This window comes from Salmo trutta, chromosome 21, assembly GCF_901001165.1.
Source record: "Salmo trutta chromosome 21, fSalTru1.1, whole genome shotgun sequence".
In the NCBI taxonomy this organism is placed as follows: domain Eukaryota; kingdom Metazoa; phylum Chordata; class Actinopteri; order Salmoniformes; family Salmonidae; genus Salmo; species Salmo trutta.
In genome coordinates this window covers 15,854,265-15,868,686 of record NC_042977.1, presented here as the reverse complement: position 1 = coordinate 15,868,686, position 14,422 = coordinate 15,854,265, and the positions used below count along the sequence as shown (strand labels likewise).

At 43.0% G+C, this 14,422-nt stretch overlaps 1 protein-coding gene across 1 annotated transcript in view; it reads right to left on the bottom strand.

Moving 5' to 3' along the window:
- LOC115156801 (phospholipid phosphatase-related protein type 5-like) overlaps positions 1-14,422 on the bottom strand; it is a 74,614-nt gene that overhangs the window by 30,116 nt on the left and 30,076 nt on the right. The window contains exons 3-4 of the mRNA XM_029704502.1: positions 10,608-10,858; positions 5,765-5,941 (exon numbers count right to left, since the gene is read on the bottom strand). Coding sequence (XP_029560362.1) covers positions 5,765-5,941; positions 10,608-10,858 — 428 coding nt within the window. The remainder of the gene's footprint in view (positions 1-5,764; positions 5,942-10,607; positions 10,859-14,422) is intronic.

Sequence of the window (14,422 nt, the reverse complement as noted above, 5' to 3'; positions counted from 1 at the left end):
TGGCTGAGTGCCCACTTCCCCCTGGCAAATGCGGGGGGCTGGCACTGCGCACACCGGCCTGAAAATACTTGGCCTCGCCACAGTAAGCATTACCCCTAAGCACGGGACCTGTCCAGTCATATGTTGCCTAAAAAAAGCACGGGGATTTGGCTTGGGGCTTAATCCTCGCCCAGCCAAATTACCCGTGTGCCCCCCAATTTTTTTTTATTGGGGCTGCCTCTTGGGCTCCCTTAACTCCTCCATAGCCCTGGAAATACTCATCCTCATCTACGCCCATGTCCATCCTTCTTCCTCGTGCTCCTTACCCCGCTGCTTGGTCCATTTGTGGTGGGAGATTCTGTCACGGTTGTCGTAGGTTAAAGACCAAGGCGCAGCGGGTTGCGTGCTCATCATTATTTTATTTATAGGTGAACACGAAAAAACAATAAACAAAGAACGACAGTACGACAGTTTCGCAGGCTATACACAGCAGTGCAAAAACAATCTCCCACAAAGGGACAGGTGGAAAACAGGCTCCCTAAGTATGACTCTCAATCAGAAACAACGATGTACAGCTGTTCCTGATTGAGAGCCACACCAGGCCAACAAAGAAATACACAACATAGAAACCCTAGAATTCAAAACAAGAACATAAACCAAAAACCCCGGAACACATAAATCCAACACCCCTCTACATACACACACCCCGAACCATATAAAACAAATACCCCTCTACCTAAATACATAGCCCAAACCACATGAAACAAACACCCCCTGCCACGTCCTGACCAAACTATAATAACAAATAGCCTCTATTACTGGTCAGGACGTGACAAGTCTTGGAATGTGGTGTCATAGTATATTGTCATCACTGCATTCATCTCATATAAACTATTCATAGAGCAGTCTTTTCTATTCCCTGAAATCTTACCAAGGTAAATTCAAGACCAGAATTTCCCACTTACACAATATCATGCTATGTAGGCAAATTTACTTGGACCAGAATAAGTCATTTCTTTTCTTTCACTTTGAACATGTGGAGGACGTTGTGTAGATCAGTAGGGGGGAACAAATCTAACCTAATCCCTTTTTAGATTTAAGGCAGCAAAATGTGAAGACTGTGCAAGGGATGTGTAGACTTTCACCTTGGACTGTATAGAGTTCAAACATGTTACATGTAAAAAGCATGTACATGTGACCACTGAGAGGGCCTTATCATGAAGAGTTAAATGTAGCAAGCATATAATAAGCATGTAATGCATACTGTTGGAATCGGCTAAACTTTGAACATTGAGATATTAAATAAATGGTTACACGATGGTTACGCAAAAATTAAGAGGGCCAAGAGGATTGCTACACTACCTTAGGGCGGTACAGGCGACAGAAATGGTGTTGCATAACATTACAAATGGGTAAAAAAGTTGATTTGTACGTTACACACGCAGTAGCAACCATAGTGAACAGCACATGTTACTAGTGCAAGATGGACAAAATGGGAGTTAACGTTAAATGGGGAAAATCTACGATTTCAGAAGATTGGTGCTTTGGAACCTGCGTCGTTAATGCTGTTGCATGGGGAGGGTGAATTGCATACATGTGACCCAGATCAGATTACTCCAAAACCTAGGCCTGATTTGCAAGAGACAGCATTGGAATCTGGAAAAATATTGTATACAGATGGCTCTAGTTACATGAACACAGAAGGGAAGAGAGTAACATAACGGGGTACGCTGTGTGTGGTATGCATTTGGAGTAGTTCATGATATCGATACATTGTGGACACAACGGGGCACGTTAACAGCGACAGGAACACCAATAAAAATGGTCTGGAGGTAGAGGCATTATCAGAAGCATGTCAGTTACCCAGTAAATTAACAGTGGGGAAATGTAAAGCTCATACTAGTCGTACAGACAAAATCGCCATAAGGAATCGTAAAGCAGACGGAATGGCTACCTTGGTGAGAGAAAGTGTTAGAAAACCACATGTATATATTGCGGATTCCTTACGATGGCTAAATTTGTCACAGGAAAACATATTTTGGGTTGAAGATTCTAGGCGAAATGCCAGGGGAATGGATTCTAAAGGTAAAACATTTAAATTATATGGCCAAACACTCCTTGCAAATGCAGAAGGTTATTTTATGTGGTTTTATTTTTAAATACATTTACGTTTGACGTCGTCTTATTCTGGAATGGAATTCTAGAATGGACGAAAGAATGGAGGGGTCACGAGGAATTAGTATAGGGGTTACCTAATCTAAAATGAACTGGGATCACGAGGAATTGGTATAGGGCTTACCAAACCTAAAATGAACTTTAAATTTTTATGTGGTGTGGTGGTTATGGAGAATCATGGGGAAAAGGAGACCAGTGAATCGTTAGACTCGGTGGAGAGATACTGTCGCCATGTTGTGGGATTTATTGGATGGGGTCTTTTCAATGCAGTTAAATTGGGTATGCAGGAGGATGGAAATGTTTGAAGAGGTATTTAAATGGTTTCCGAAGGGAAAGGAAGGGAGAGGAAACATTTTAATGGTGTAGAAAGCCCTGTACACACACAATTCCTAATGAGAAACGATCACCCTCATTAGAAATTGACGGAACGGGGGATTTCATTATAAAATTCATGAGAAACACCATTCTCTATCCAAATTGTACCATTACTTTAGGAGATTATTATTATTTCCGTAGGGAGTTATAAAGAGTTGTAAGTCTAAGTTGATTAGTTATTCGAATTTGTTTATTTTTGATTTAACATGTTTTTGTTTAATCACGTGTTTGAAAGGGGAAAATTACCAGTTGCCTGAGGTCCTGGTCTTTGGGTACTTATACAGTGGCACTGTGTTCAGGCTGCATATAGAAAGGAAAATATATGCTGATAAGGGATGACAGTTACTTCAAATGAAATGTGATATATGTATTGCTGATTTCATGTTGTGTTTTTGTTTTGATACAAATATCACCAGATTGGGATCCTGGAGTGGGAATTATGCGAGGGGTTAGGGTGCTATCTTCAGGACCTGGTAACTCTTCCTAGAGGTCGCCAGTAGAATAAGGGAGTATGGACTCATTTAGAAAATGGTTTTAGCAGTAACATTATGTCATGCTTTTTGACATTTGTCTTAGCGATAGTATTAAGAGAAGGTTATTATCGCTAAGTGTCATCCTGAGGGGAGGTGGTTTGTTTGGGGGAATCACTGGATAATAGCTTGGGACAACCATGAACGTTTTTATTGTTTTACCCTGTATTCAGAATTGTTATGTTCCAACGCATCAATGAGTTGTGCTATGTTTTAAACATGTACTTTGTTTCTTTTTTCCTTTTCAAGTTAATATGTTTTTAGGTTTTGTGGAACATGAGTGTTCATTGTTCCAGAGGAGGGAATGATGTATATTGACTAACTGATTTGAGAATGTGTTAGGATGTTTATAACTGTAGAAAATGCATTAGGAGTATAGTGTGTTATGGGTTAGATGTAATGATAATCCTCTATCATTCCCCAGAGACTGTATATTGTTACAGGAGATGGCTCATAGAAGAGGGAGAGCAGCTAACTGTACACAATATGGGGATTTAGTTGAACATTACACATACCTAGATCATGGTAAGAGTAGAAGAGATAGTGGTGGCATTTCAGACACTATGGTAAACTTTCAGGACACCTGTGACTCAGAGTTTTGTTAGGTTGGATATTGTTCCCAACTCATAAATTTTTCTCCAATTTCTAACAGCCGGTGAACATTTGACAGATTACATGGAGGAGGTATTCTCACGGCAGGCGCTGTGGGGACAGTAACTGAAGGAGCAGTACTAGTAGCGTAGGATGCTATATTGATAGCATGGAATTGGGCTACTGCACAAATGAGGTAGTATTGTGAGACTATAGTCATGGGCCATGTTGGAAGTAGCAATGGTTACTTTAGTAGCATTGTTGGGATATCAGTTGATGATGACTCATGTCACATGGATTGGTAACTGGGGGACCGATGGGAGGACAGGGGATGTGGTTATTCAAATATCACTAATTATGATGTCAGGAAATGACCCATGTGTTGCAGTGTGTATATCCTCAGGTGGAAGCAGAGATATAACCAAGGGCACGGGCTGAATTCTGGAGATTGAGTGTACATCTAGAGACACCAGGCGGGGGTGTTGGGACAGCGTTGGTTTGGGACTCACACTACTCCATACAGTACCTGCAGTGGTAAAGATTGTCATGTCTCTCCTTGGGGGGGTGCATAGTTCTCACATGAAGTGAGGTCCAACTGCATAATGGGTGAGTGAAAACACCATGACAGAGGAAGCGGAGCGAGACCAACTAGTTTCCACTGTAAGACATACAGATGGGTGGGGTCTGGGAGCTACTATAAACATCATAGTTGGGGTTAGCTGCTTTATTGGTTAATGCATCATATGATAGAGGATAGAGGGGTCATTATACTCTGAACAAAATGTTGAAGGCATTGATATGAAAGCATATACAGTGCTGAGTTACCTCAAGAGGATGTAATGTTGATTAGAGATACGCACTTGCATTTCAGGTGACGTGCCTATCAGGTGAAATGGAGGAGATGGGGAACAAAGTGAAAATGTCATGACTTGGGAACACCTCTCGGAACCTGGGGCCAAAAGGGGAAGACTGGGCGAAAGCATGAGGAAGCTTTTTAGAGCTTTAATTTTTGTGGAACTCAGCAGGAAAGTATCCGGGAGGCATAGAGTCAGGTGAAGAGAGAGTGGGAATTGTCAGGGTCTCAGACTCTGGTTTTCATGTATATTTATATTTATGCATAGCTTATCACATTGTTAATACTGTTATGTTTTGTGTGTCTTTTTGTTGCTTTTCAAGTCTTGTGCAATTACTCTCTTAGGAACCAGAAGGGGGAAGTGGACTAACCAAAGCCGCTCCATCTGACATATAACAAGACAGCAGATTCAGCTGGAATGGCATTTTGTTATGTGATGATAGATGGGAATAAAATTGTGTGATCATAGTACAGATGCCATAAGTCTCTTAATTTGTAAACCTCGAGGTGAATGTTGTTCATTGTTTATTCCATTTGTTAGATTGTGTAATTAATGTTTTATGATCATTTGTTTTTGTTTTTGTGTAAATTCATATTTTATTGTCATGGTTTATCCATTTATAAGTAATTTCGAAGTTTATTTTAAATTGAACATTAGGACGCTATTGTTCAAGAGGAAGGACCGTTGGAATCGGCTAAACTTTGAACATTGAGACATTAAATAAATGATAGAGAAGAAGCCTTGAATAGAAAGAGTGAAAGAGACTGGGTTTTATGTCAGAAGTTAAGGGTTCTCTGTAGAAAGACAGAAGGCTTTAGAATGTGTTGGGCGGATGAGAGGAGAGCAACTGTTGATTATAGGGAAGACAGATGGATATCTGTGGATTAGGTGAAGGAGGGGTTGAGGTCAGGAGGTGAGGGTTGAGGTCAGGAGGTGAGGACAGATTCCCTTAAGGGAGTAATAAGGGTTTGGTATCCTGTTACCCTCTTTCTGTTGAACCATAAGATGTAAGGATTGGAGAGAAGGAGGAGTGTCTTAAGTGGGATGTATATAACTGTGATGGAGAGAAATGTTTTTCTGTCTGAATACAGCTGTACAGAACCTTTGGGAAGAATTAAACTTGGTTTAGCTTCTCTAGTGTCCGTGAGTTATTTACTCTGAAAAATAAGAACCTAACAATACGTAACAAACACGTTCAAAGAAACGATCCCTCTATCTTTAAAAAGAAGGCTGTAGTATAAAGACGTTGAGATCCCTCACCATGAAGACTGCTATGGCCCCTCCGATGATGAATCCGGCGATGACGTCACACCAGTGGTTGCGGTACTCCACCACCCTGTTGATGCCCGTGAGAAACGCCAGACATATGAGACCCAGAGATAGGACAGGCTTGGCCAGCTTGGTCCCCTTGGCCTTCACTGTTAACGTGATGTACATCTGCAGCAGGGAGACACACATCAAATCCAATTTTATTGGTCACATGCGCTGAATACAACAGGTGTAGACGTTACAGAGAAATGCTTACTTATGAGCCCATTCCCAACAATGCAGTTAAAAATTAAGACAAATACTTGCTAAATAAAAAAGGAAATAGTAACACAATAAAAACAATAACGAGGCTATATACAAGGAGTACCAGTCCTGAGTCAATGTGCAGGGGTACGAGGTAGTTCAGGTAATACAGTATGTACATGTGGGTAGGGGTAAAAGTGGCTAGGCAATCAGAATACAGAATAAACAGAGTAGCAGCAGAGTATGTGAAATGTGAAAGTGTGTGTGTTTACGTGTGAGCGTGTGTGTGTGTTGGAGTATCAGTGTAGTATGTGTGAGTGTGTGGGTAGAGTCTAGTGAGTGTCCATAGAGCCAGCGCAAGGGAGTCAGTGCAAAACAACTAAGATAAATAAATAAATAATAAAGGGAGTCAATGTAAATTCCAAATGGCTTGGGTAGGCTGGAGTCAGAAATTTTAGGGCCTTCCTCTGACACCGCCTGGTATAGAGGTCCTGGATGGCACGGAGTTCGGCCCCAGTGATGTACTGGGTCGTATGCACTGCACTCTGTAGCGCCTTACGGGTCGTATGCCGAGCAGTGATGCAGCCAGTCAAAGTGCTTTCAATGGTGCAGCTGTAGAACATAGAGGATCTGAGGGCCCATGCCAAATCTTTTTAGCCTCCTGAGGGGGAAGAGGTGTTTTCATGTCCTCTTCACAACTGTGTTGGTGTGTTTGGACCATGATAGGTCCTTAGTGGAGCGGGTGTCCACATCAACTATTGCCCTGTTGATATGAATGGGGGGCCAGTTCGGGATCCAATTTCCTGTAGTCCACGATTAGCTCCTTTGTCTTGCCGAGGTTGAGGGAGAGGTTGTTGTCCTGGCACCACACTGCCAGGTCTCTGACCTCCTCCCTATAGTCTGTCTCATCGTCATCGGTGATCAGGCCTACCACCGGCGCATCGTCGGCAGACAATACTGTTGGGGTCGTGCGCGGCCACGTAGTCGTGGGTGAACAGGGCATACGGGAGGGGACTCAGCACGCACCCCTGAGGGGCCCACATGATGAGGGTCAGCATGGCGGATGGGTTGTTGCCTAAACTCACCACCTGGTGGTGGTCCATCAGGAAATCCAGGATCCATTTGCAGAGGGAGGTGTTCAGTCTCAGGGTCCTTAGCTTAGTGATGAGCTTAGAGGGCACTATAGTGTTGAACGATGGGCTGTAGTCAATGAACAGCATTCTCATGTAGGTGTTCCTTTTTCCCAGGTGGGAAAGGGCAGTGAGGAATGAAATAGAGATTGCATCATCTGTGGATCTGTTGGGGCAGTATGCGAATTGGAGTGGGTCCAGGGTGTCTGGGATCATGGTGTTGATGTGAGCCATGACCAGCCTTTCAAAGCAGGCGGTAGGCATTTAGACATGTTACTTTGGCGTTCTTAGGCACAGGTGCTTATGGTGGTTTGCTTGAAACATGTAGATATTACAGACGGTGTCAGGGAGAGGTTGAAAATGTCAGTGAAGACACTTGCCAACTGGTAAGCACAAGCTCTATATACGCGTCCTGGTAATTCTTGTGAATGTTAACCTGTTTAAATATCTTACTCACATTGGCTACAGAGAGCGTGATCATACAGTCGTCTGGAACAGCTGGTGCTCTCATGCATGGTGCAGTGTTGCTTGCCTTGAAGCGAGCATTGAAGAATTAGCGTCCACTTCATCGGACCAAGCGAGTCACTGGTACTTCCAGTTTGAGTTTTTGCATGTCAGCAGGAATCAGGAGGATAGAGTTATGGTCCAATTTGCCAAATGGAGAGCGGGGGGAGCTTGGTATGCGTCTCTGTGTGTGGAGTAAAGGTGATCTAGAGTTTTTATCCCTCTAGTTGCACAGGTGACATGATGGTAGAAATGATGTAAAACGGACTTCGGTTTTCCTTCATTAAAATCACCGGCCACTAGGAGCGCTCCCTCTGGATGACCATTTTCGGTTTTGCTTATGGCGCTATACAGCCCGCTGAGTGCGGTCTTAGTGCCAGCATCGGTTTGTGATGGTAAATAGACAGCTACGAAAAATACAGATGAAAACTCTCTTGGTGAATAGTGTGGTCTACAGCCCTCAAAGTCAACACTGAACCTCGAAGCCAGTTCCACAGGCTTCGCTCCTCGTAGGGCAAGAGTTAAATAACCCTGGTCTAGAGCTTATAATGAAGTGTCTAGAACCTAAAAGGGTTCTCCGATAGGAAAACCCTTTGAAGAATGCATTTTGGTTCCAGGTAGAACCCTACTATGTTCCATGTAAAACCTTTTCCCCACAGGGTTCTACCTGGAACCAAAAAGGGTTATCCTATGGGGACAGCCAAAGAACCCTTTTGGAACCTTGAGACTTCCTTAATATTAGAGAGCGTGCACCAGCTGTTAATAAAGACACACACATCACCCCCCTGATCTTATCGGAATCTGCCATTCTGTCCCGCCGATGCATAGAAAAACTAGCTAGATGTATATTATCCATGTCCTTGATCAGCCATGACTCCGAGAAGCATAGTATCCGTACTCAGTACATCAGATTGGAAGGTTGGGTGTTCGATTTCCAGTCGTTTCATATGAAAGACAAAACATTTGGGACCTGGTGTCTCTGCTGTCTATGGAGCTGTACTTGTATGTCAAGCTGCCTCACACTACAGAAACAGGAGATAGAATAGCCCATAGGGCAGGAGTCTGACTCAGGCAAGGCTTACTTTTCTTACCGCTCCAGGGTCAGTTGCAAAGAAACACTATTAAGCGTTCTAAAAAAGATAAGTCTCTGTAGTTCATTTGCTGAAAGGTCATGTTGAATCTGCCACCAAAGGTTAATTATACTAAACGAAAATATAAACACAACAATTTCAAAGATTTTACTGAGTTACAGTTCGTAGAAGGAAATCAGTCAATTGAAATAAATTCATTAGGCCCTAATTTATGGATTTCACATGACTGGGCAGGGGCAGCCATGGGCAGGCCTGGGAGGGCATAGGCCCACCCACTGGGGGGCCGGGCCCAGCCAATCAGAATTAGTTTATCCCCACAAAAGGACTTTATTACAGACAGAAATACTCTTCAGAACTGCCCCCTCAGACGATCCAGCAGGTGAAGAAGCCGGATGTAGAGGTCCTGGGCTGGCGTGGTTACTTTCCTGCAGTCAGCATGCCAATTGCACGCTCCCTCAAAACTTGAGACATCTGTGGCATTGTGTTGTGTGACAAAACTGCACATTTTAGAATGGCCTGTTATGTTTCCCAGCACAAGGTGCAGCTCTGTAATGATCATGCTGTTTAATCAGATTCTTGATATGCCACACCTGTCAGGTTGATAGATTATCTTGGAAAAGGAAGACTGCTCACTAACAGGGACGTAAACAAATTTGTGCACAAATATGAGAGAAATAAGCTTTTTGTGCGTATGGAACATTTCTGGGATCTTTTATATCAGCGCATGAAACATGGGACCAACACTTTACATGTTGCGTTTATATTTTTGTTCAGTATATATTTAAACTTTCAATTAATTTGCAGTTTCAATGAAGTGGAGATGAAACATTTGCTCTGGTAATGTTTGGAGAGGACATTGTTTCTGCTCTTCCAACTCACCTCCAGTCCCTCACCCCTCTAGCGACAAGCATGAAGGAGAGACAAGGGTTATGCAGCCGAGTCTATGTCTGATTCTGAGAGACAATGTCCAATAAGGCTGAAGAGCAAGAGGCAGCAATTACCGCTAAGCTCTAGCTGGTAGGCACAGAGCAGCCCTGAGACCCAGAGACATTGCCTACAGTATTAACCAGAAATAATTTGAATAACTCGCCCTGCATTCACTCTGCATTGACTCCAAATGTACCCCTCCTCTGGCAACAATAAATAATTCAAACAAAACATTAGAAATGATTAGGCAAATATAAATACTGTATTCTAAACATTCTAATGCTGGATGAGTGTTAATGATAAGCATGTCCCCAAACTGCTATGTCTAGCCTCTACCCTCCGGCTTCACATAAAATCAGTCGCTTTGAGAAAAACAGAGACATCCAATCTTAGAGGGCGGGCCAAAACTGACCCTGGGCGGGCCACTTGAAGAATGCATTTTGGTTCCAGGTAGAACCCTATTATGTTCCATGTAAAACCTTTCCCCACAGGGTTCTACCTGGAACCAAAAAGGGTTATCCTATGGGGACAGCCAAAAAACCCTAGTTCTAACCCTAGAATAGTTTTAGAAACTTCAGAGTGTTTTCTATCCAAATCTACTAATAATACGCATATATTAGCTTCTGGGCCTGAGTAGCAGGCAGTTTACTCTGGGCACGCTTTTCATCCGAACGTGAAAATACTGCCCACTATCCCAATGAAGTTAAACAAAGTGGCGTAGATCATCTTCAAACTGTCCTTAGTAGTACATTTGGCGTAGTCGGCAGGATCAGATATGCATAGTTAGCATGAGATCCCCCACTTCAGCGTATGTACTGTATAATAGCCAACTGTGGTAATATCATCTTGCATCCCTAATAGCCCACCAACAAACAAACAAATACGTAATAAATAAATTATACGTAATAGTAACTTCTACAAATAGTGTTCTACACTTACCGCTGTGTAGAGCGCGGCGTAGACACTGAGTGCTGCCTCTTTGGAGGGGAAGGATTTGCGGGCGCGCATGATGTCGTCCTCGTTTCCCGTGCACACCCCCTTTTGGTTGACGAAGCGGGCGGTCTGCATGCAGCCCAGGGCCGTGTAGTTGGGCTTACACACCGTCAGGAAGTGGGGGGACAGGTTTCCTGTCACAACCTGGCCTGCGTTTACAAAGATGTCTGTGGAGAACAGTCCGAACGCATACACACCTGGAGAGAGATGGGAATCAGAGAGAGAGATGGGAATCAGAGAGAGAGAGAAAAAAAAAATCAATAAAGGTTAGAGGTGAGGAAGTGAAGAGACAGGGTGGTCTCCAACCACTGTGTTAAATGAGTCAAAGACTAATGATGAGTATGTGATTATCTTTGTCTAGACGAGAGTCCTTCACCTTGAATGTCTTCCTTCAGCTTGAAATCCTCCAGAGAATAAAAAATTGTTAAAGGCTTGACTGCAGTTTCTGATTAGACCAGGGACGGGCAACTTGTGGCAGAATAGTTTTTTTAGGGAACTGATGCCGCATTCACGTGCTAGTCAGAACTAGGAAACTCTGAAATGTCTAACTTGTAGTTAATTACGTGTCGTGTTCAACAAATTACCAAAATCAGACATTTCAGAGTTTCTTAGTTCCGACTAGCATGTGAATGCGGCATCAGTGGAGGTCTCAACTTATTGTTGAGAGTTAGAATAGTAGAATACACAAAGTGCAATTTAGAGGTTTGGTTGTGTATCAGCAGTTTTTCTATTGTTATGTGAGTCACTGGCAGTCACTCAATTAGCCCATGTCAGCCACTTTTTTGGATTGGTAAATTAATTTTCCCAGCTATCTAAACTTGTAGTAATCATAGTCGATTTTGTTAGTCACTCTCACTCAGATATCATTTTAAAAATGTCAAGCATTTCTCTCCACCCAATGGCAAAATGTGTAGAAATACAGGACATTTGCTGTGAAACTGCACATTTGACAGAATGGTTACAATTGCAGCAAACTTTCTTTAAAACTACAACATTTTCTCTACGTCCCATGGGAAAATATGTAGAATTACAGGTAATTAGCTGTAAACTGCACATTTTTCTCTCGCCAACATAGTTTATGTCCCAGGGACTGTTTGTATGTCAATGCAACAGGTCAAACTGACAATAATTACAAGAGAGGGGCTCTGGGATTGTTAACTTTAGAAGGTACCTACTCACCTTATCGGGACACTGCATAATCTAATGTGTCTGAATTCCATATACGGCTGTTTATGAATGATTATGTATCTCTCCCTTTGAAAGTCTTCCTAAGGCAAGTGCCTTGGGAGAGCAGTTAAAAGTGCCCGGATCATAAACAAGTTTATAATTTATCAATAGTCCTATGTGTGATTCAGGCCATGTGAAGGTCAGGGAGAGGGCGCTGCCCCTGAGACTGGGACACCTGTCTCTAGTCTGTTTAACCATTACCTTATGAGATACAATTATTTCCTTTATGGAGTTATCAAGAGCTGTAACTTGATTAGTTATTTTTTATTTATTAGGCAGTGTTGGTTTTTGGGGACGCATGAGTCACGATGTGAGAGTCATGTATCCAACGGGGTATTACCGGTCCCCTATGGTACATATGCAAATTAGGTTCCCTGGGCCTTTGGTAAATATGCAAAGTGCTTTTCTTCACATGCCTGCCAGTAAAAGGAAAAAGATGTTGGTAATGGTTGAGTTACTCCAAGTGGGTTGAAGTTTTCTTCGTTTTTTTCTTGCTTCAATAACAACTTTCACCAGATTGGGTCTGCTGGATGGTCGGGATTTCTCCCTAAGGATTAGCCCTCTAACTCCCTGACCCTGTAACTCTGCAATGAGATCGCCAAGATGATAGGTGAATACAAGCCAATTTTGAAAAGAAATTATTGTTTCAACTGTGTGTTATTGTCTTTGACATTTGTTTTAGAAATATGTATTAACAATATTGGTAGTAGTAATAATAATTTGTCATACTGTAAATAACTCAGAACTGCCCTAAATTAAACTGTTGTTCTGGTCTGTCCTCTCTCGAGGTTATAGCGAAGGTGACCACAGATGGTATCTAGATGCATGGTAGGGATCATTTGACCACGAACTGTGTGAACCTCAACCTCCCCTATCCGGCTGAAGCAATGACGACAATGGCGTTCAGTATGGTCTTTCACCACTTCTACCGTGAGACCTGAGTCCGAGCCAGCAACCTGTACACTGCTCAGGTCAGAGACACTATCAAGGGCCATCCACTTTGAACATGTGCCATTGGGAGGATGAACTGAAACACTATCTGAAGAAGAACATTAAGAAACATCAGAAGGATGGGTGCCAGTTCGGGGGTGGTCAACAGTGCCGTAATTGATTTAGGCTTATGCAAAATTGTTTATTTTGTAAACTGCACATTTTTCTCTCCCCACCATGGCAAAATTATCCAAATCGCAAAATTTCACTTAGGGCCCCCAAAAGTCTAGGGACAGCTCTGACTGCATGTGTGGGTATGGATGTTGGTACGCAGACCAGCAAGCAACTGCGGTTCCTCAGGATGAGTTCAGATTTTTTGTGGCCCCCACCCAATAAATGTTGCCCATAACTGGATTAGGTGAGATGACGAACTACTAGTACTTGAGCTGAATAGCTACACAGCAAGGTCTAGCAAGGTTATTCTATTTTTTAAATTATTTAACCTTTATTTAACTAGGCAAGCCAGTTAAGAACAAATTCTTATTTACAATGACGGCCTACCCCGGCCAAACCCGGACGACGCTGGGCCAGATGGGGAGGACTCTTCCTCTGAGGAGAGTGAAAACCAGTCAAATAGACTGAGTAAAAATGGGTCTTACTGGAGTAAGACCCCCCCCCCCCCACACACACACTAAAGGCTGGACCAGAAGCCATTAACATCCTGAGGAGCTGCCCAGGGCCTGTGTGTCACCAAAAGTTGCCTGGGAGGCTGTTCATTAGTGACAACATCACCGAGGAGGTCCTAAAGTGTACAAATTTAGAAGGACGGTGTCACGTCCTGACCAGTATAGGGGTTATTTGTTATTGTAGTTTGGTCAGGACGTGGCAGAGGGTATTTGTTTTATGTGGTTCGGAGTGGTGGTTTGTTTGGAAGGGTGTTTGATTTATTATTTCCAGGTTTTGGGTTATGTTCTATGTTTTTGTATTTCTATTTTTATGACTTAGTATTGGGTGTTGGACTCTCAATTGGAGGCAGGCGTTTTCTGTTGCCTCTGATTGAGAGTCCTATATATAGGTTTGTGTTTTTGTTTGTAGATTGTGGGTAGTTGTCTTTAGCACTGCTGCTATGTGTATAGCCTGCTAAACTGTTTCCTGTCGTCGTTTTGTTGTTTATTGTTTTTCCGTGTTCACAGTCTTTATTTAAAATAAATATAATGATGAGCACGCAACCCGCTGCGCCTTGGTCCTCTCTACCCGAAGACAGACGTTACAGACGGAGAATAGCAACAGCAAAAGGGACAGAGTGGAGAGAGGTCAACAAAGAGGAACTAAAGGCCTTCATTGGCATGGAGAAAAGGTGGGATGTCTCCACACGGGAGCTATTTTTGGATCAACTGCAGAATCCAATGTATAAGGCCAACATGTCAGTCGGAAGATATGAGGATATCCGTCACTACCTGAGGCTTGATGACAGGAGGACCAGAGTGATCAAAGAGGCAGCATTCCGGTATGTGTGGGACCTTTTCCAGCAAACTGTAAAGGTTCATACCCAGCGACTGCGTCACAGTGGATGAGCAGCTTTCCTCCAGACGTGACGCTTGGCA